The sequence below is a fragment of the Apaloderma vittatum genome, unplaced genomic scaffold (genome assembly GCF_000703405.1).
Source record: "Apaloderma vittatum isolate BGI_N311 unplaced genomic scaffold, ASM70340v1 scaffold434, whole genome shotgun sequence".
NCBI classification, from domain to species: Eukaryota; Metazoa; Chordata; class Aves; order Trogoniformes; family Trogonidae; genus Apaloderma; species Apaloderma vittatum.
In genome coordinates this window covers 10,744-34,405 of record NW_009710721.1, presented here as the reverse complement: position 1 = coordinate 34,405, position 23,662 = coordinate 10,744, and the positions used below count along the sequence as shown (strand labels likewise).

At 38.5% G+C, this 23,662-nt stretch overlaps 1 protein-coding gene across 1 annotated transcript in view; it reads right to left on the bottom strand.

The window, feature by feature from the left end:
• Window positions 1–14,843, bottom strand: part of LOC104272377 (A-kinase anchor protein 9-like) — a gene marked incomplete at both ends in the record, with an annotated part of 33,192 nt that extends 18,349 nt beyond the window's left edge. The window contains 3 exon segments of the mRNA XM_009867354.1: window positions 1,537–1,581; window positions 10,084–10,341; window positions 14,813–14,843. Of these exon segments, the coding sequence (XP_009865656.1) occupies window positions 1,537–1,581; window positions 10,084–10,341; window positions 14,813–14,843 (334 nt within the window).
• Between the last annotated feature and the right edge of the window lie 8,819 nt (window positions 14,844–23,662).

Genomic DNA, 23,662 nt, shown 5'->3' with positions numbered 1-23,662 from the left:
GGCCAGCAGGGCAAGGGAGGGGATTCTGCCCCTCTGCTCTGCCCTCGTGAGACCCTCCTGCAGGGCTGTGCTCAGCTCTGGGGCCCCCAACATAAACATAAGGCAGACATGGACTTGTTGGAGCAAGTCTAGAGGACGGTCAGAGCACCTCCCCTGTGAGGACAGTCTAAGAGAGTTGGGGTTGTTCAGCCTGGAGAAGAGAAGGCTCCAGGGAGACCTTATAGAAGCCTGCCAGCACTTAAAGGGGGCTACAGGAAAGAAGGGGAAGGACTGTTTACAACGGCATGTAGCAATAGGAGGAGGGGTAATGGTTTCATACTGAAAGAGGGTAGATTTAAGTTAGGTATTAGGAAGAAATTCTTTACCGTGAAGGTGGTAAGACACTGGAATAGGTTTCCCAGAGAAGTTGTGAGTGCCTCATCCCTGGAAGTGCCCATGGCAGGGGGATTGGAAACAGAGATTCTTTAAGGTCCCTTGCAACCCAAACCATTCTATGATGCTGTATGCAGCTATAATACTAGTACAGGACAAATCATTATTCCAAGGCATAGTCACCTTCTTTTATAGAAGGCTAAATCAAGAACGAAACAAATAATGCTACACCAAATTTACTTCAGCAATGGAAACTCATCTCCTCCTACTTGTTGCCAAGCTTAAGATTCTGGGGTGTGTTTTGCAGAAGCATTTAGCACAGAGATCTGCAAAACAAAACCTAGATTGTCATTACAGAAAGCAACTGTTTGAGACATGAAAAATTATTTTTTTTTTACTAGAAACAATGTTCACTGTACCCAGATATGCCATGACTATCTCTCGCAAGCATGTTCTTCACCCACATCTATGCATGAGGTATTTTACTCCTTATAAAGGTAACAAACTTTCATTCAGCAAGACAAAGGCTCAAGACATGTTACTACCCTTTGATGCAACAGACATGAGTGGTAGATGGCAATGTGTAGTTGGTCGGCCTCAGCCGGTAGCTAACTCCCCCCAGTCACTCCTTTTCCCCCCAGCAGAACAGAGAAGAAAATTGGAAGCGAGAAATACTCGTGGGTTAAGATAAGGACAGCGTAATAAGTGAAACAAGACGAAACCCACAAACAACAAGTGATGCAAAGGCAATCACTCACCACTTCCCCCCAGCAGAATGATGCCTAGCCAGTTGCTAAGCAACGACTGCTTTTGAAGTCATTAACACATAATTAACTTGTTAGTTTCCCACAAAAAATTAGTAGAAATTATGCACAGCCAATGGCAACGTGAAGCATTAATATGACTGCAATGATGACAGTGTTGTAACAGTCCATATATCTACCGTATTATTGATTATAGCAGCCATCCCCTTATGTAGATGCCATAATGCTCGCGTTAATGGTACATTAGTCATACCAGCAGTGACACGTAACAGCTCTGTCTACGGCATCACATCTGCTCTTTCTTTCCGTCTCTTTTTGAAAAGCAATGCACTGTGCTGCAGTAAACATGTAAAATAAAAAGTTGAAAGAAAAGTTAGGAAAAATGTTTTTTCAGTCTTACCTCAGAACTGTAATCTTCTACTGTGGTGGAAATTTCACTTTCTGGCTAAAATAAAATATTAAAATATTTACAATGATGGCACTCTAAAAATATTTAATAAGACATTTTCCATCTGTTTCTGAGAATTCAGACAGTATTCAAAAACATTAAAGCAAACATGATTTTGATTAAAATATAGATATAGTGAAGGCTACCCTCACTTCCTTGAAATCCCAGCTTTAAAAAAGAAAAAGTTATTTTGCTGTTCAACCATGATCACAGAAATATTACAATTACATGTCAAAGTCCTCTAATGAGAATACAACCTACAGGTACAAAATAATATTTTGGAAATGTAACTTAGGAGATTTCGCTTTTTGGTTTGTGTTTTTTTAAAGAATTAAATAGTACCAAGAAAAAACCTTTTCTCCAATACATCAATTTCACCTAATTAGGAACTTTGCTGGTTTAACAACATAATCATACATAAAAAGTCATTTTCATATACGTGAGACTTTTGATGGTGACTAGAATTTTAAAACAAACACTCATACCCTGCTTCTTCAAGGAAAGGTAAAAGCAACAAAGACTCAAGTCTCCTGATCTGACAAATTGGAGCAGTTAAAGGAATAAAGTCTTAAAAACGAGCATAAACATGCCACGGAAGACACTTGCATTATATAGAGTATTTTAATGAACTACATACAACGTATGAGGTTTGAGAATCAAGACGTTAGTAGGAAGCTATGCAAAATATTCAAATTAGCCATATAAGATACACTACTGGGGAATAAGTAAGTACCCTTCTGACTTGGAAAGTAATTTAGAGTTAAAACTACTATAACAAAAATGAAGGGCTTTTTTCAAAATTCTCTTAACACATTAGCCAGTCTTACATTAAATCCGTCTCCATTTTACACTGCGTTCTGTCAGGTTTATTTTCACAGTAACATAGTTTTCTATCAGTAGACGTAACTACAAATTGTAACGGTCAATTGCGGTTTGGTTTGGTTTTCCTTTTTTAAAGAAATCTGCCACTGAGACCGACTAGCACTTTGCAGTTTTCACAATGCCAGCATCATTGATTCTACATATTTCGGATCCAATATGTAACTCAACAATGTAATTAACTTTAAAAAAAGAGTGTAGTATTGTACGTACAGAATGCACAGAGCTAACTTAAAATAAGAATATGGAAGCCAAAATTCATACAGTGCACATGCTTTTAAAATTGAAAAAGATTTACCTTAAAAATAAGCCACAAAATGAAATGGAAATCAAAATGATGTTTTAAAACTGTAGGTGGACAGAAGTGTTTCTGCTGTGGAATCTAAAATTAGTACTTAACAGTATTTATTTTATTATATATTTTTGTTCATATTATACATACTTATATGTATATTTGCATATATATGCATATACACACACATTTTACATACTGCTTGTAGTCTATGTCCTTGGTCTAGGACAAAGTCCTCTGGAAGGAATAAAATCAGGGAAAAAAGACACTGTTACTTGTTTTCATCATACAGATAAAAGTATCACCATATCATTCTACAACATTTCATGGTTGAGTTCAATTCAGAAGACTTCACAAAGATTAGAAGTATCCTTATAGAAGCTCAGAAGTATTCCTACAGAATTATATATTTAATTAGATCTAACAAGTCTTGAAGTTCTTTATATAGTGCATGAAATACAGGCACTTCTTCAACTGCTTTTGAATTATATAAACAGCCCCTTGGTTTACAAGAAAGATGATAAGTGAATGTTTAGATCCTGGGGTGAACTCAAACCTAGTAGATAATCACAGTAAACAGCAAAGAACTTGTAGACTGAACCTTAGGTCAGAGTGAGAAATTATAAATTCTCAGAGGAAGGTGATTACTGAAAATAATTCTTTTTACATGGTAATTTGTCCAGATACAAGGTTTTTGTGTGGTAGTGTTTTATTTTGTTTTGGTTTTAAATTAATATACTGCAGGTTCTTTCTGAATATCAATCTGAAGTTTTTTAAAAAAAAAATCTAAAATAAATTTTAAATTTATAAAAAAAATATGTGCAGTATCTCCTAGCAGCTTAAATGTTTCTGAAATATCTCCTTCAGTCCTGCATTTAGACATTTTTTTGGCTATTAAGACCAAGTATTTTTGCCAAGGCATTTATTGAAGATAAATACACAGAGATGGTCAAATGAACTGAAGAAGTTAAATGGATCTGTCTTCTGTGCTAAGGAGTTCATCCAAATCCTGCTAAAAATGAGGTAAAAAGACTTAAATCCTATGAGCTCACTCATTAGACTCCAACACTGTAAGACTTAATGCTATTCCTTCGCTGTCAGAATCAATAACATTACAAGCAGCCAACATTTTATGGTCACTCATCCTGCCCTCCAAGCAGCAATGTTCCGGTCTTAAGACCTGATTTCAGAATTCCAGTTCCTTCCATTACTAAGCCATCCATTCCGTAAGTTTTGATTCTCCTCCGGTCAACGGAAGTAATTAGGTTTTACACAGCTTATCTGTCTGAACCAAGACAGTCGAGTTTAAAAACACTTACTTCCAAAAAATTCATATGCACACACGCTGTTAGCACCACAACATCTTCTGAAGGGATAATGTCCACGAAGCAATTAATCAGTTCTTTAATACTGTGTGGAATTTGAGGTGGGTTTCTGTTACACTGACTTCAGGCTGTTAGTCTGCATGTATTCTACCACATATGCCCCATAATGTTTTCTTGCTACAAACAGCCACTCTCTTCTGTCAAGGTGTTTTAATTCTTTATTTCACATCTTCTTCACTGACAATGTGGTTGACAGTTTCCTACAGAGAGTCTTTGAGATGTTTGTTCAGGGTATTTTAACTATCTCCATCAACTGTACAGGTAGTACACTTGATGACAACACGTATTCAGAAAATTAAGAACACTTTCATCTGTATACTTCCCTCAGAGGAAATCCTGCAAGACGATAATTACACTTTTTGGGTGTAATCAACCTGTGGAACATGAGGCCCATTTCAGAGTAACTTGTGTGGGGGATCCGTGCGAGTCGGACGAACAGCACACAGTAGCCAATCAGAAGGCTACTTATATAGTGTAGTTAGTTCCTTACACGCGTACAGCACGAGTTAAGTGTTACGTGATTGATCAGATACCCTGTCCATGCACTACATGATTGGTTACACGCTACTGTCCACGCGGCAAGCATGCACCCAACCAGTCACTGTGATAGGCTTTTGTGCACAGCGTCAAATCTCCTGATTCTCCTGGCCTACCTTCTTATCTGAGATACTCCCGAAAGCTGCATTGTCTTCAGTAGTCTCATAACTAACTGCCTCAGCACTTTCTGTCGGTCATTGACCTTTACTCTTTCACCAAGTTTCTATGTAGTAGGCCCCAACAACTTGTTTCTGTGTGCAGTTAAGCACTGCTTGGAAGTCACGTTCTTTGGCACTGGATGATCAATGTTATCACAGCATTCACAAACAACTTGCATATGAAAATGGCTATGAGAACTGAAAATGGATTTCTGTGTTTCTTTAGAAACCATTCATGGGTGACAACAAAACATTTCGCAAGAACAGCAAGTGAGTACTAAACTACTCCAATCACAGCGGATGAAAGCACTGAAGGGCGAGAATTGAGTATTCCTGGAACAGAACTCTACCTGAAGTAAACTGACGTTTTTCTGACCTCAGTGTAAACTGTTACAAAAATCTAACTACAGAATTCTGGATTCGTTCTTGAACATGTATTAGTCAGCCGTAGAAGCGAGAACAAATTATTTTATCCTGACAAGTTTCACTTGGGTCATTAGTGATCCGCATATGATCACAACCTGAGTAAGACTCAGAGGACCATTACTAGGAAGGGAGGCAAAGACAATGTAAACCAAAAATCCCAGTCATGAAGCCAGCCTTTTAGGCCATCCCGAACTTGATGGGTCTTTATTATTTGTAGAACAATCTGAATACGAATTCCTATTTTATACAGTGCCTGGTCATGACTTTCTTAGTTCCTAATCTGAAGTCCACGCAGCTGAAAGAAATGCATTCCCTGGTAATTTATGACCCAAATCAATTGACTAGAATCAGATTTAAATAGAGTACATCTTTGTGGAGATAAACCACAACCAAATCTGAATATAATCTGGAGTGAGCTACCCCACTTCTCAGTGTATAAGTTTCCTGTATCAGAAAGCATCAGTAACAGAGAGGTAACCTAAGCACTTAATTAGGTTTCTATTCTTTGGCAATACAGCCTTATAAATATTCAATCTAAAATTAAATACTCTGTAAATCTGCAAAGACCATTTTACAATACAGGTAATTTCCATATCAGTAAATCTATTATATATCTGCAGTTACAGAGAGAAAGAAGGCATCATATTGGAGGTTGTCTTATGCACCAAAGAAAATTGGCAAGATATGTCAGCAATCTTTTGGCCAGATGGTGAATGGGAAGATGACTGGTTTCAGTCAGATCTATATGCAGCTGAGAATATATCACCTTCTCCTGTGGCTTTGAATTTACTACGGAACAGATCATTTCCAGACATTTGTTTAATTCAATCTCCAATTTCAAAACATTTTTGAAAGGATGGTAGATTATCTGAAGTGACTGGGCTGATTTTTGCTATGTTTATTTGCCCATCCTTCTTTTTCAATCCTCCATCTTACTGTACAACCGAGAATATCTCTTCTCTAGTCAAAGCCATTGGTTGCCCTTTGTTTTCCTGGTTCTATCATAGCAACACCCTACCCGCATTCACCACCTATGCCTTTTCTCACTGAGGTGTTCTCTCTGCTTTTCCATATTGCTTATGTTTCCGTATTTGTCATTCTTCTTCCTTAGTTCTTCTCAAGAATCCTACCCAGTGTCTCCTTTTTACTCTGTTCCTTGCCTGTCAAATTGCAGGCACTATCATCTGGAGTAAGTTCTAGAAAAGAAACAATGAACAGGGAATTATAAACTTTATAATTTACCTGAGTAAATAGTTAAGCTATTCTAAAACTATTACCAAATGGATTTGTCCTGTGAAAAACAAAAGACGAGTTACTAATCTAACCTTAGTCAATTAGCAGGTATTCTCCATCACAGAACTTTAAACTTTTCTTTTCTAAGCAGCTTTGTATAATAGCTTTTACTACTCAGGTGACTCAAGGACAATTTTACTGTGTCAGAGGTTAATTTCTTTTGCTTTCCTGGCACTAGTACACTCTTGCAAAGCAGTCTGCTCCAATGCATCATTTCAAGACTTCTCATGGAAGGTGATCTCAGCAATTATTTACCCTCGAAGTGGCTTTGCTTTCTTCCATTTTTAATTGCAGGAAGTCAGAAAAAGAAGCAATTCTAAAACCAAGAGTTTCATTGATCCAATTTATTTCCTGGGCTGTGTCTTCTAGATTATTTTTACTTCTATATGGAAAAGGACACTATAAATGTCAAGACCAAAAGATAACAGGCTGCAACAGAGGACAGAAAACAAAGGCATCTAGAAATTCATCAGAGTACACTCTTTGTGAGATTAATATGAAACAACTTAAGACCCAGAGATTTTAACCAATAAATGGTTAATTTATTGCTTAATTTCCCTAATAAATCTTGTAAATAAACTCCTCTTCTGACAGGGGACAGAAAACCTTATAGAAATTACAAGTAAGTTGAGACAGAAGGTAGAATAGAATGGATAAGGACAGTACAAAATAATGACAGTTTTTCCAGACTTCTTCCAACCAGTTTCTGTAACTCAAGGGATTACAGGGGGCAGAGGAACCCACTCTCAGGAAAACATGAGGGGGAAAAAAGGGGCAAGGGATGACTGCAAAAAATAACTTTTAATTCTCTAAACAGACTTCTGCTCTGTCTGGAAAGGAACTCCTCTCACTTTGGATGGGGAATGAGCTCTCAGAGAAGTACCTCGAATTCACTTTTTCTTATTCACACTGAGCAAGAAAATTCTTTTGTAATTTGTATTGGGACATGCTAATGTCCCTAGGGGCCAAAAAAATCATACTAGAAAAACTGCAGGGAGATTAATTTCTATCCACAAAACTACCACAAAAGAGCTCGGTCAGGATTTTTAGATACACAGACAGTACAGTCAGATGTTTTGAGTCTACTTTGTGGTACGGAAAGAACAATTCTAAATATGAAATCCAGGAACAGATCAAATGGGACTTGATGTTCTTAAAGGTTTTTTCCCAACTTAAACGATTCTATGATCCCATGAAATAAGTAAGCAGAATCAAAGTTTAGGTAGAAAATCTCGCATAATGCCTCCAGTCATCTTGCCTTCCTCTCCTGACACAGCAGCCTACAAAGATGTAATGTTGGGTGAAAAAGCGAACAGCTTGAAGAAGCTGTCAGTAATTCTCCATCACAAAGATTAGCCTGAAAGCCCCTATTACATTGGCTGCCACTCCAACTAAGCAAGCTCTAATCCAATTCCTGTAATACAGGCTCTCGGTCCAAGTCACTGCACTTAACAAGACCAAAACCAGTAAATTAAGATATTCATTGAAACTATTTCGGAATTTTTCCTCTTCCACTAATACTGTGCAGACAAGACACTTTAGCAATCATCTGCCAACTCCAAAACACCAATTATTTATTCAGTGTGAATAAGCAGGCCACAGACAACATGTAACAAAGACAAATGCTCTCCCAGTTGGGAGTAGCTTTTCTTTGGTGTAAATGAACAGCATTTTAGAAGTCACTAAAACATCAGTAATCCACACCATGCTTATTATCTTAAAATAAACAAACAAAAAACCCCAACAAATCAAAAAACCCTATACACTTCTACATTTATTTATTTAAACATAAGCTAAGTTGCTTTGGGAATAAGACAGAACTCAAAAAAGTCATAATCTTAACAACATACGTTTGCGTGCGATCTTTAGCAACTGCAGCAGAGATATTTTTTCCATGTTTAAAACCATCTATGTCTTGTATTGCTAACAGGGGCAAACATAGGCTACTGGGACCAACCTGATCTAATTAGACCTGCTTTAAGCGCAGGATTGGACTAGACGACCTCAGAGGTCCCTTCCAACATAAATTATTCTACAATTCTGTACTTCATCCTCCATGTCCAACTGCAATAGATATATTTATCTTGACTGAGAGCAGGTACATCAGCAGAGTCCATCTGTAACATGCAATCACAATGTATTTCAAAATATATTTGGTTAAGAAATTTTCTTCATATAGTTACAGTATTAATGTACACTGTAACACTGTTAAAACAGTTTAAATGGTTCCCTCTAAACAGCTCTCTGTCCTAGCAGCCCTCTCTCCTTAGCTATAGGCAGAATCATAGAACAGATAACCTGATGTATTTCATAAAGTACAATTTTTTGTTTTACTAGAAAGTAAAAAAAGTCTCATCTTCACCTATGAAAACAGTCAGTCTGTTACTAAATACTCTTACAAAAATTACTACCTCCCCCACGGGTTGAACAGATAATTTTGTTGAGATAGTACAGTTATGAAGCCCCAATATGAGCTTTCAAAATACAAAAAGCTACATATTGTACCAAAATATTTTAGAATTAATATTGTAAAATAAATGGATCAGTTACTTTAGAATTTTTATTCGTATATATGATTTAGTCTGTTTGCCCTTCTGCTAGGGTAGTTTTATTTTTTTAACACACAAATGTAAGATATTTCTGAAGAATGTTACTCCTCTATTACTTCTCAGCCGCTAGAAATGAGATAATGGAGCCAGAATAGTTACGAATGGTCTATCCTAGCACAGGACTGACAGGTCAAAATACAGAGCCTTCATCGGTACGACATCTCTCAGAAAAGACTACATTCACCTGCGCAGACTTGGGAATTTGCGATGAGCTGCTTGATCAGAATGCCACTCATCTCCATCTACAGGCATCACTCTGACAAATGGAATAAGTTACCCTGTAAACATCACCAGCATCTCTCACCCCTCCTATCATGGTACGTGAATTCACGTCCACTCAGAACTGAACTGCCAGTGTACATCACATGGGGCCACCTCAAAACCTCCCCAGCGCATGTGCTTCCAGTCACTAGCAATCAGTATTATATTTCATTAAGTAGTAAAAGTAGAGTGTCTGTTTATCAGGCTCTTAAGCTACGCAGTTCTAAGTAGCATTTTCTAAATTCCTTCTACCTTCTCATTAACGAGACAAACTCGAATTACATTATGGATACAAGATAGATATCTAGTTTTGCATTTTGCCACAGCTGCAGTGATGAAAAATCCACTGCAATTTGTAAACTTTTAATAAAACAAAACACACAAAATGAAGCAATAAAACACAACCATTTTCTCCCCACTTAGGGAGTGCAGCAGTACCAACAAACTTTCCATAATCTGCAGTGCACTAGCTACCACAGAAAACAGGGTGCCACTAGGCAGACAGAAAGTGCCTTCTCTGGACACATTAAGAGGACAGACAGAAGAGGCAAGGAAATAATATTAAAAGTCTCATATAATTCCTTTATCATCACTCCTAAAATAACGGACTAATTTGCTGCCCTCCCCACGTAACTGGTTCCAGCCCAAGACAAACTTACCTCAGGGGCGTATGTCTGGCTGTGTTGGATAAGCTCTCCGCTACGCAAAGTCCTGACAACAGTAAAGTCAGCCAGAGCAGCTGCTCCCCGTTGGCTGCTGCTGCACGTGGATGCCTCTTCACCTCGAGATCGATTGGTATCAATGCCATCTTGTACTGATTCTTCATCTTTGATGTTTGCTGCTTTCTTCTTCTTCTTCTGCTTCTTTGATCCACTCTGACCATCAGTTTGTGCCTTTCGCTGCCTAAACTGGGCAAGCTGTAGAGGAGACAAAATCTTGTTAACAGTGAAAGTTTTCCTTTCTTATTAAAGGCATCCCCTATAAAGGCTTACCAGCTGTTCTGCATAAGGCTTCAAGGTAATTACCACTGAAAACAAGTTGGAAATTAATGCTGCATACCCAAGACACATTAAAATCATTCTTCCATTTATAGTTTCCTTTAAAAAAAATCCTAAATGTAAACCAACAATCTATTAATGAATTCCTGTTGGGCTTCATACTAGCAAGTTAGTGTTCCACAGACTGAGACCTGTAAATCAAAATAGTCAAAAGTAAAGGTACAGATGTCATTAGAAAGGACAAATGCAACAGAGCCAATCTCTGATATAATTTTTCAATTTGATATTAATAATTACCTCAAAATTAATTTACAGAAACTCAAAAAGCAGATCAAGTTACTGAAATCATCACTAAAAAACAGCAAAAGACAGAATAAGGGAATAGTCTAAGAACAATGAGCAAATTACAAGATACACTACCTTGTAGCAAAACATGCTGATGAACAAAAAGTCACAGGTGAGCCAGGCACACAGTTGAAAAACCAATTAGTATGTAAGCTATTCAAATACTGCAAGGCACTGCCTTTTGAATAGCTTATCACTTTTAATCACTTTACAGTGGTTTACACAAGAAAATCCATTTAAAACATCTTTCCTTAACAAGAAGAGAATTTCTGTTCAAATTAAAAAAACAAGCACAGGAGGTTTTATCCACTAAAATTCAAAACTAAACAGATCCTACCAATAAAATCTGGAAACAAAAATTATTATTTTCCAACTGAAGAGTCCAATGAAGTGCCATAATATGTTGTAGAAATGTAGGTTCAATGTAAACATAAAGCATGCAAATAAAGACCGTAAAGCTTTAAATACTTTTTACATCAACTAATGCCCAAGTGTCAGGTATTTCAGCAAATCTGCTGCAATTGTAAGAAAACGCTACAGAAAAGATAGCATGTTTGCCCATGATATTCACCAGTCGAGAAAGCCACGCTTCCATCCAACGTCTTCAGCAACACCCAAACGAAGCAGGACACAGAGTCCCCCTTCCCAGTCTCGGTTCGGTTACCGCGTGAGCCCTCGCTTGAAGTGTTCTCCAGCTCTCATCCAGCCCCAGGAGAGCTAGGAAGCTCCAATCTAAACAAATGCATCACTGACAGATCAGTTCTGACTTTTAGCTAGCGTAGGTTCATGCCTCTTTATCTGTATTTCTTCTTGGGTTTCTTGAGCCTCCTCTCCATTCTTAGGACAACTGACAGCCTGGCATATGGCTCCTGTCGTTTTACAGGAGGAGGACCTGAAGATCTACCGAGCCAAATGTGCTCACCTGCATATTTAATACTTCCTCCCTACTACACCCCTAAACAGCTCAGCCTCATGGGTTTCTTTTTCTATTTTTTAAATAGAAAAAGATTATAATGAAAAATCTATTTCTATTTAATCACCAAAAAAAAAAATCTATTAAAGCTTATAAACTACAGAAATTCTGAACAGCAGAAAAATAGTATCTTCCTGATTTGAAAGTTTAAGGGGAAAACAAAACAAAACATAGATTTAGCTTCTTAACAGTGGGAAAGGTGAAGGTTCCAGTTGCCTCCTTACAACATTATTACATTCTCCTAAAACTAGAGAGTTACCTCAACAAAATAGTTTTCAATTCATTCATAGGACAAGTGGAACTTGTCCAAATGTCACAATTACACAAAGCAGGCAACCTGACTTCAAGTGTAACTACTGAGATTTTGCTTTTTATGTTTAAATACTGAAAGATATGTAGTGGCACTGGTCAAGAACCTCTTCCCCAACTTGATTGAAACCTTCTGTAATAGGAAGTTAAGTTGGCTTTTTTAAAGCAGCTTTACAGTCTTTATTTGTCTACAAAATTAGACATGTATCTCAAGGACAAGTGAATTACTCCATGTCTCTCCTCAAGTATTTTGCATATTTTAGCTGAGGCATCATCTGGCTATGTCAGCTTCCTCTGCTTTCAAAATTAACTTGTCAATTTTCACTTCTTCAGAATTAACAGATTAAATTCTACCATGGCAGTTATAAACAGATCTCATTTTTTTCTATTTAAACATTGCTGAAGATGGGCACATATGAAAGCTAAATGCATATGCAAACTAAGCTTGTATTTTTGCATTGCACAAGTTCTCAACTGACAGTTTCTGTAGGAGCATTTAATATTCTGGAAGTAACTACACTTAGTGATGGACACATGCACAAATCATCTTACTCCACCCATTCACATATACACAAAACCGTCCAGCTACTAATGCTACAGAGCTTCAAATTGACATTTTTAATCAAAATTTTATTTAAAAAAAAAATAACACCCAAAACTAGAAATGAGAGCAGCAGGTAACAAACAGCTACTGCTGAACAAGCACACTCTGGGATTCTCACATTAAGACACAGGAGTCTCAGGTAACAAATTTCTTCAGAAAATGGGACTCAGGAACCAGAGTAAAGAATCTATTTACATTTCAGCAACAAGCAGGAAAAAGGCCACCAGTAGTCATGAGAACTAAGGAATATAAATTTTGTAGCATTAAAACTTTAATTAAACAGAAAAACACTTCCAAATTTTGTGCTTCTAGAAGAAGAGCCTTTCCAGCGTGAAACTCCTCTACTCTGCTGGATTTGCACGGTAAGGTTTTGGAAGCGGGGAGCTGCAGGGGTGGCTTCAGCGAAGACTTGGCAGAAGCTTCCCCATGTCTGATGGGAGCTACGGCCAGCCTTTTTTTACCCCCGCCACTGGCCAAGGCCAAGACCATGAGCCACAGTGGTAGCACCTCTGGGATAACAGACAGGGGAGGGAAAAATAACCAACCTGTGCAACTTCAGATGGAGAGAGGAGTGAAAACACGTGAAACAATTCTGCAGACACCCAGGTCAGCGAAGAAGGAGGGGAGGATGTGCTCCAGCCGCTGGAGCAGATTCCCCTGCGCCGTGGGGGAGACTATGGAGAGGCAGGCTGTCCCCCGCAGCCCCCGGGGGGTAATGGTGGGGTTTTTTTGGAGGTCCCCACACCAGAGCAGGTGGATGCCTGAAGGAGGCTGTGACCCTGTAGGAAGCCCACACTGGAGCAGGCTCCCGCCAGCACCTGTGGCACCATGGAGAGAGGAGCCCACGTTGGGGCAGGTCTGCTGGCAGGACGCGTGACCCTGCAGGAACCCCATGCTGGAGCAGCCTGCTCCTGAAGGCCTGCACCCTGTGGAAGCCTGTGCGTTGGGGAGGTGGTGTCACAAACACTGCAAGAGCTCATTAGGAATTGTCTCTCGCAGCAGGAGCTCATGTTGGAGAAGCTCACAAAGAACTGTCTCCTCCCCCTATATGGAAGCAGGAGAAGAATGTGAGGAGTCCTTCCCCTGAGGGGGAAGGCACTGCAGAAACAACTTGTTATGAACTGGCCACAACCCTCATTCCCCATTCCCCTGAGTAGCTGGGGAGGAGGAGGTGGAGAGTATGAGAGTGAAGTTCGGTCCCAGGAGGAAGGGATGAGTGGGAGGAAAGGTGTTTTAAGATTTAGTTTTTCATTTCTCGTTATCTTACTCTGACTTCACTGATAATAAGTTATTTTTTTTTATCCCTAAATCAAGTCTGTTTCGCCTATGGCTGCAATTGCTGAGTGATTTCTCCTTGTCCTCCACAACCCCTGACCTTTTTATTTTCTCTCCCCTGTCCAGCTGAGGAAGGGGAGTGATAAAGTGGCGAGTCAATCCACCACACCTGTCTGACAGGCATATCAGCTTGATAATGCCAAAACTACATCTGTGGAGAACTTAACACCGTTTCTGCCAGTTCTGAACCCGCAGTTTTGAAACAATTCAATGTCAAGTCTCTGTCGAGTTACAAAATTCCAAGCAAGAGCAAAAAATGTAAACACAAGAGAGTTATTCGTCCTCCTGTTTTTGGCTGGGATAGAGTTAATTTTCCTCCTAGTAGCTAGTGCAGCACTGTGTTTTGGATTTACCATGACAATAACCTTGATTAGGGGGCCGGTTAGCTCAGTCGGTGATTAGAGCATGGTGCTGATAACACTAAGGTCGAGGGTTCGATCCCTGTTCAGTCCCCCTGTGCTGCCTGCTCTAGTTCAGAGGAGTCCCTGCCTGTGAAAGGGAGGTTGAATTAAATGATCTCTAAGGTCCCTTCCAGCCTAGGCCATTCTAGGATTCTATGATAACACACCTATGTTTCAGTTCTTGCTAAGCAGTGCTTATTGGAAGTCAAGGATTTTTCAGTTTCCCATGCTCTGCCAGCGAGGAGGTGCACAAGAAGCTGGGAGGGAGCCTGGCCAGGACAGCTGACCCAAACTAGCCAAGGGGATATTCCACAGCACAGGATGTCACGCTTAGTTTATAAACTGGGGGGAGCTGGTCCAGAGAGGTGGATCACTGCTCAGGCAGCTGGTCAGCGAGTGGTGAGCAACTGCGTTGTGCATCACTTGGCTTTTCTCAGAGTTCACTTCTCTCTTCCTGTTGTTATATTACTTTTCCTTACAGTTATTATTATACTGCATTAATTTTATTGTTACATTTTTAGTTATTAAACTGTCCTTATCTCAACTCATGAGTTGTTTTTTTTCTTCGATTCTTCTGCTCATCCCACTGGGAGAGGAGTGAGCAAGCGGCTGCGTGGTGTTCAGTTGCAGGCTGCGGTTAAAACCACAACACTCACGGAGGAGGAAGGATCCAATATCAGAAGCTGAAGGACACTCAGCACAGGCTCTCTGCACTGACCCCCCTCCAAGGAGCAATAGAGGGTAATCACCTTACCCTGGGAAGGCATTAGGAGCATTGTCAGCTGTGATAGAACTTTACCATCAGATTTTCAGACATACTAAAACCTATCGAGAACAAGTCTTCTTTCACTATCCGCTTATCCGCCAGCACATTGCTTCCAGCTTTTCCCATCATCCTAGTAAGACCTCGGATCCTCCAAGCACTATTGAATCCTGTTAAAAACTCCACTAGTGTGTTCCAGTAGTGAGTAACAGCTGATTTTACTCCTTATCCTTGACACTCAGCTTTTGCATCTAAAATAACTCACAATTTGCAATTTCCATCTCATAGGTTTTTCAAGTCCTGCTTCTAGGCAAAAAGGCAATCCTCTTGGAAACAGGCATATCCACTTCACGGCAACTGAAGAACTACATTATGAAGTCCATGTTTGCTGTCCGAATTATTTCTGTCCAATATACAGTGTACAATTAAATTCTTAATTGTAACAAATAAATTGGGAGTTTTAAGCTAAACTCTGAGAAAGAAACTATGTCTCCTTCCTTTTAAAGCATAAACAACCTATGATAAAATTGTGCAGGAAGAATTACATGTTTATTTCCATATTTCCAGAAGTGCCATTTACAACAGCTACTCTGCTTTCCATTAGTTCAAAAAATTGGAAGTGATTGGGTGTTCACACTAAATTCTGTGGATGCAGAAGACGTGTTGCGTCTTGTAAACAGAAAACTACCTACTGAAAGTTGTAAGACTACAACAGAGCAGCATGCAGATAAATAATGGTCACACTTTTCAAAATAATTTCCCACATTAAAAGAACAACTGAACTGAAGAACCATTCAGAGGACGTATTTATCTAGTTCTAATTATAACTGCTTTTGACTTAATCTCAAAACAACACTATTGTCAATCCCACATCACATACTGCAGCAAAATTCCAGACATCTGGTACAACACTAACTTAGCTTTTTAAATGATCATATCCTCCAATTGGCAGAAAGTCAGAAAAGCAGAGGAGAGTCAACCACTATTAGGAACTAAATGCTCTTGAGACAGAAGGAAACTAACTCGCAGAGTGGGGGGGATTACTTGTGTAAACCATGGCAGTTATGAAAGTTAATGTACTGCTACAATTCCAACAGCAGCATTACGTATTTGTTCTGTTGTCTTCACCATATTCTGACCTTTGATAATTGTGCCAGCAATCTCGATTGCTGGGATATGCTGTCCATCGATGAATTTCAAATACAGTCTGACTAAACTATTTCTAGAGTAGAAATGGATGTTAAAAGAAAATTTGGCTCCAACAGAATGAAAAACTTGTTCTCCTTTTAAGCATCTAAAAAGTATCTAAAAATACCTGAATAAAAGCAGTAATATTTAATCACTGCCCACATATCAGCACAAGAAAATACTGAAACAATCCATTAAGATTAAAAAGTTGCACTTACAAAGCATAAATAGCTATATATTTGTTTCACATGCATAAAAGACTTCTTAAAACACAAACATATTAAGCTGCATGGAAAACTGAATGCTGCCTTATGATTGCTTATTATTCCTTAATAATTATTCTATAATTATACCACTTTCAGAGGTACTACAATTTGAATTGCTCAGTACCTCTGAAGACTGTTATGAAATGAAATAAACAATATTTGCTGTATTTACTGTTTTAAAAAACAACTTGTAATTGCTACGACAAGAAGTTTCTAGGTAGCACATCCTGTACAAGCACATGTACTTGTACAAACATTATTACCTTAAAATTTTAACTTACTAACATCAAATGCTTTATGTCTCAAGTTCAATGCTGCACAGGCACCTCTTAGAGAAAGAGCAGGGTCTGTTCATCTCTCACAGTTCCTCTCAAGTAAAAAAATCTCTATTTCTTTTATAGATATGAGATGTACTCATATTTAAAGAAGCATAGAACGAGTTGTGAACACAGAGACTGACAACAAAAAGTAACCTCACAGGAAGCTGCTACAGGCAAGTAATTATTTTTTTTCATTTCTACACTGTACAGTAAAAACATGAATGTTTTGTACAACAGAATTTGATAACAATAATACCACCTGTTATCTGAGAATCTGGTCTCACGCTACAGTGGAAAAAGGCCCAGTGAGCCTAACAACTCTTAGCTTCAGCTCTTCGATGGAAACGCTGCATTATACAGCAGAAAGTGTACTTTAAGCTTTCAATCTAGCAGACTGAAATTCTCCACAGGATCAGTACCTGCAACAAAGCATATGGAAGGTGGGCAAAAGTGAAACAGCAATCTTTGTAAGGTATTGCTTGGGATTTGCCACCAACAGAAAAGCCACAAATGTGCCTGAGAAAGGAGTATTTATTTTGTGTATAGAGTGAATGCTAAAAAGTCTGCTCTAAGCTGCATCTAAATGTATAAGGTCCATTGTGACAAACTGTATTGTACCAGTTATGACTAGGATACATCCCAGAATCATACAGACCCTGGCTACAAGTGCAAGAGGATGCTCAGGTGCATCATGAAACTCATGGAAGATCATAAACTGTCCTGTGATAGAAATACTCAGGCTTTTCCAATTATATTATATTATAATGCTCCCAGCCCTCATCACTGAACAATAATAACGTATAATTTCCAAATTAGTAGTGAAAGTGAAACCAAAATATGTAGACTAAGACGGACTGATGACTTGTCTTAAAAGGTGAAGGATTAACTTAAGATTCAACTGTCCTAGCAACAATAGGTCACTGCTCCCTTTGACCACGGGCAAACAATTATTGCTACAAAGGACAAAAAGCAGGGCGCTGGGGTGGGATTCTTTTTGCTCATCTTTAAAGCACAGATATGTCCCTCAAAGTCTTGATTTGGCTATCTTGCAAAACAACAGGGACAAACCAAAAAGGTCAACCTAAATTTCAAATTTTGGCACCATTCAAAAGCTGGAGATCTGCTGTGGTTTTAAGTCTCAGGTCATCTATTCCACTCTCCCCTGGATAACTGAAAAAATACCTGCTGTAATCTCTCTCTCACTTGTGACCTGGTTTTATGATTCCAAGAGAAACATTTTTACATTGCACAGTAGAAAAGTATAACGTAAGAGGCCCCCAAGGGAGGTAAGGAAGAGACTCTAGGAGACAGCAATATTGAGATTTTGGCCGTATATCGTCACCTAGGCTGTTTAAAACCCATTTGTTAGGCCACCAAGTTTTGTGAAAGCTTGACAGTCTGTCCCCTGAAGAGGTGTTAAACAGGTCAACCGCTAACTCTATTAGAGAAGAAAGTGGCACTTTGTCACTTTTCGTCATATTCTCAAAAGGTCTAGGCACTGAGGTTTTTGTTGTCAAAACACTAACTCCTTAAGCGTAGGAAACTGTACAAGCGATACCTGCGTCTTCTAGGTTCCTGATATCTATACCAAGAAATCTCTCCAAATTCTAAGATGCCTATACCAAGAAATCTCTTTCCAAATTCTGAGATAAAAACCTACAGAAAGACAACTGGGCAAGCAACCTGCAAGAATGTTCAACGTATTATGTCACATAGCTGAAAATCCAAACTGTAAGTCTGAAGAAGAATTAACTAAACTTTCCAGAGAAGAAATGCTATAGTCTCTACCTAAACACAAGCTCAAGAGTCTTTCAGCTTCAGGAGACAGCCATTCCCTTGCAATACTCTGAAGAAAACCAATGGGATCACCACAATTTGCACTTACAGGTGAAGTATCATAGAGGACAATTCAGGCCAGTGAGAGAAACAGCACGCAAGGCAATTGTCTTCATCTTTTTAGCAGCGCATCAAGTCAGAGAGTACTGTTGTCAGCGCTAATAACTAAGGGCACTGAACCTGAATGAACCCCTCCAGATGGCACTGTGAGCTGGAAAGCCTCAGAATTAGTGTGGTTCTGATCCGGTCTGCTCTTCCATGTCTCAAGAATTTAAACAGGAACAGACCAGGAAAGCTAAGTTCATTACAGCTGAGCTATTTTCTAGGCAAGGAATGGAAGTTAACTGCATGAAAATACTCCTAGCTCAGGTTACAATGACAGACAAGACATCAAGCACATTTCAACACTGGACTTCCTCAGGAAAAGCAATGCCTCTGACTACTGAAAAAAATTGCCTACCTGGTCTCTCAACTAACCTAGTTCCACATACGTGATTTATATATTGCTCCTATCTACTTTTTAACTTTGTCCTTTTCCTACTGAGAACAGTATAACTGCCTCTGCTGAAATTCAGAGTGAAAAAAGCATCTAACCCGCGTTTGTGCCGTATTTCCCCAAAGCAAAGGGTAAGTAAGTGGATTGGGCCATGCTATCGAGGACAATGAGAGGGCAACAGAAAGCTTGTTTCATGCCACTGTAAAACAGCACAGACCATCCATGTTTGAAGCCTGAAACATCAGGAAGCTTTTATCACATCAAGGCCGAGGCAGCTGACGTAAAACAGCCTCTCCTAGTCGGCGTGAAGCGAGGGTGACCACCGGTTGGTTGCTGTCTCAAAAAGCACAGTCAATCCTCTGCTTTTGCTGGGAGTTTCAAAGGCTCAGTGACAACAGGAAGGCAAGAGAATTCCACACTCACAGAAATACACTCCTTTTCCAGGAGGTTTATGCCGAGCATCAAGTTTAACTTAAAAATGGATTCTGAAGCTTTCTTCAGCTAGGCTGAAAAAAGCCCAATGGCACTGAGACAAAGTCAGTCTTCCATGTCCTATAACCCTTTCAGACAATTCTTAGAGAGGAGATGGAGCAAGAGGAATTATCACAACATAAGCACATTCATTAATCCATTTGTTAAAGAAAATTTTTCAGCCCACAACAAGAAAAAAATGTTTCCACCCTCTCCCCTTAGCCTTTCTAAAATGATCCAGCGCGCCAAAGTCAGGAAATTCTAGAGCTAAAATCTGGGGAAATAAATCCTAATAAAGGAGGCACAAATGTTTCAGTTACATTTTATCCTTATAAAGAATGAGAGGGAAAATAGTTCTACTAATAAATCTGCTAAACTGCTAGTCTTTAACAATTCACACAATTTTCTTCAACTTTTTGAACTAGAACACCTCACCACTTTGCCACATCATTCCTCACATTTCATTAAAGTGTTTCACGAATTTGCACCCAGAAGATAGATTTTTATATTAATTCATTCTTGAAAACTAATCCCAACATGAAGATTTAGATACACTGAAAGCATTAGTTGCTTTCATACAGTTTCAGTACTCTTCATCAGCCTGTACGAACTTGTTATTTCACAGCTCTTTAGAAACAAAAATACCAATATTTATCCTCAGGCACTAACCAACCTTCAGTCTTGTCATAATCTTCAAAAGAGTCATAAAATCCAGTCACTAGGCTGTAACATTGCAAAGATTTTCTACACACCACCATGTTTATGTCTGCAGGCAAACCCACCTGACTTCAGCCATCTCCCAACACCTGCTAACCTCCAGCAAGTCACTCCCCAGCTGCACCCAGTTCTCTGGGGTGCTCTGGTATCCACACAGGGCAATGGATTGCTTCAGCTCACCAAAGCACAGGACCCCGAAGAAGATGTAAATGTAGACAAGGTTCTGTTAACCAAAACAGCTCCTGTTTTCAAAGAGTAAATGAGAGTCTACGATGTGACTTGAGCATCACTTTCCTACTGAATGAAAACACAGCATGTGATATATTTTGCTGACAAAACCAGAAGACAGACTCTAGGAAGAGAACCCATAAGTTGATCTCTGGCGATTTAAATCAAGATAAGATGATTATATCTTAGTGATGCTTAGCAGCTGAACAAAAAGTGGTAGAGGCTATGACAGCAGAATAAATAACATTTTTGAGCTCCAGATGGTGAAACAACCTCCCCTGTCATGGTTTTAGATACGTAACAAGAAGACCCCTTTCACCTAAATGAAAAGTTGTCAGATACTGTGTTAGAATTTAAGAACTAATAAAACCAAGCCACTGGTGGCATATAATAGACTAAATCAGGTAGGCTACACATGACACCAACTGAATAGAAACTACATTGCACTAGTGGTCAGGGTGATGGATAAAGCAAACAAGACAAACGTGGTGTTCAATAAATTCAATCACATGAAGGTTAAAAAAAAGTCTTGGGACTTGCAAAAGGCACCACACCTTAAAGCCACTAGGACAGATAAAAGTAATGCCTACAAAACACACTTGGCAAAAAAATCATTAGACTGAAAGTCAGAGTTAGTACAGTATTTCATAAAGACGAACTCTTCAGCAAGCTTCAGCACTGATTTTTTTGTAAGGCTGTACAGTTACTTTTATCCCATTCAACTCTTGATGAAATCAGCCTTGTGAAACATGTCATCTTCTGGAAGTAAAAGGCAGACACAGCCCTCCTGAAGAGAAGGCAAATAAGATAGTCCCCATGCTACTTAAGCATTAAAATTACATACTTGCTTCCAAATTTATACCCATTTTTTCTTTCAATGTGCGTTTGATACAACAAATTTATAATGCCAGGCTGTAGATTTGCTGCAGCTGATTTCTCCAAACCCTGTGTAGTCAAGTGATTTACAACAAGGATCAATTTTATTCATTTGTGCCTACAGAACCATACTTCATGAATGGGTCACAATGAATTATTTAAACAAAGCATACAGGTGAATACCATACACCACAAGAAAGAGAAATACAGAAGTAATAGATATTCACTGACAACAAGCTTCAGCTGGGCTTCAAAAGCAAATTTGTTTTATGGCATATTAGCAACTTAGTGATCAAATACAGTAATCATTAATCTATTCAGAACTTGAATTTTTGGAAAGCCACAGAGCCATCAAACACACATCAGTATTTTGCCTTCTGCATCACAAAAAGAAACCCAAACCAATCTGAGCCTTATTTAGGTAGTTACTTCACTTTATTTCTTAAAGCAACTGGTTCAGCACCTGTTATTTAACAAGTATACAGTTGTATCAGCTATTTAACTATATATAGTTAATTCAACAGCTGGAGACTCCTAATTAATCCCCTGGAGTTCTTTCAGGATAATTTCTTTTCAGAAAACAACTGCAATACAGTAACACAATTAAGCATTAAGCATATTTATTCCACTATATTTAAGTCTTTAAAAAATATTCAGGTCAAAAGAAATATCTTCCAGAACAGAAATAGTCTAAAAAGCAATGAAACCACATCATTAAATACTATGTGAACTCAAAAAGTTAATAAATATGTCTTGTTCAGTAATTTTCTTCACATTCTGCCCTTTCCCCCTGCAAAAAAATAACCTTAGGAAAACATTCCAAGGACCACAAGGTACTTAAAAAGTGAGTTTGTTTTTTCCCTGAGCCCAAAGTAAGGCTCAACTCCAAGCTAAATATCTGTAATAATAGATGGAAAAAGCAAAGTTTCTTTCTGGTAAAAGAAAAATCTATTTTCATGTCTAGCATTTAGTAATTTTTTTCCTCATTTACTCTTTCCTCCTTATTAACCACACATAATTGCAATTTATTCCTGAGAGCGCTAGTTTCATTTAACAAAGCAGGAGCTGTTTTTATTTTATAGAACCCCTAAAGTCACAGTATGCTGTATAGTTAACTTCAGAGAGAAACAGTACACCAACTTTAGATAAATTAGCTCAATATTCTACTACAAAAGAGTTCCTACTGAGTATCTGCAGACTCTTCATTGCCACTCAATTCACCTAGCCCCATGAAGTGATTGCAATAAAAGCTATTCACATAATTCACAAATTCACATATATTCACGAATATTTGTGAATATTCACAATACTCAGAAATTCACATCCTACAATACTGAGTTTAATCCTATTCCCCACCCCCCCTTGGAATTCTAGCAAAAAGTTCTGTAGTACACTGAACTTCCCAGAATGGGGCAAACAAGCCTGATCCTTCCAACAGAAACCTTTCACAGGGTTTCTCTAAAATCCTTTAAAATACTGGGTTAGAGCAGTCCTAGATACCTTATGAAGAACCACTGAAACAACTGATTCTGACTTTGTGGTACAACAGTCTCCTTATCAGCCATACAAAGGCCTGATGCTGTCAAACCTCTTTTTTTTTTCCCCCCAGGAAAAGCTTTTAAAAATTGCTACCACTAGAAAATAACACTGATTGCTTAATAAGAAGTTACTTGAGAACAAATATTCCAACTACTTAAAAACTGTGCACAGAAACCTCACATATTATTAAAAAAATATTAAGATAGTTGATTCTAAAAACCCCATACTATAACTGAGCAATTGAAATAAAAACCTATATAGAGTAGTTAACACATGATGCTTAGACAATGCAATTTTAAAAACCCCATATAAATGTTTCCTCTATTTCAGAAGCATATAAAAATCATAATCTATGGCCATCTGTGCTTGCCACTTAGAAGCCAACGATAAAAATACAAAAGTATGCAAAAGCAACAGTTGCCAGTATCGCCACCCAGTGCTTGTCAATCAAATTATTGGCAATCAGCAAGTTTCTATTTAACACACTTTCTTCTACTTACTGTTTCAACCTTCTAAAAGCTAAGGCTGATGGTTTATATTTTCATAAGGATTGATCTTTTAACATTAACATTA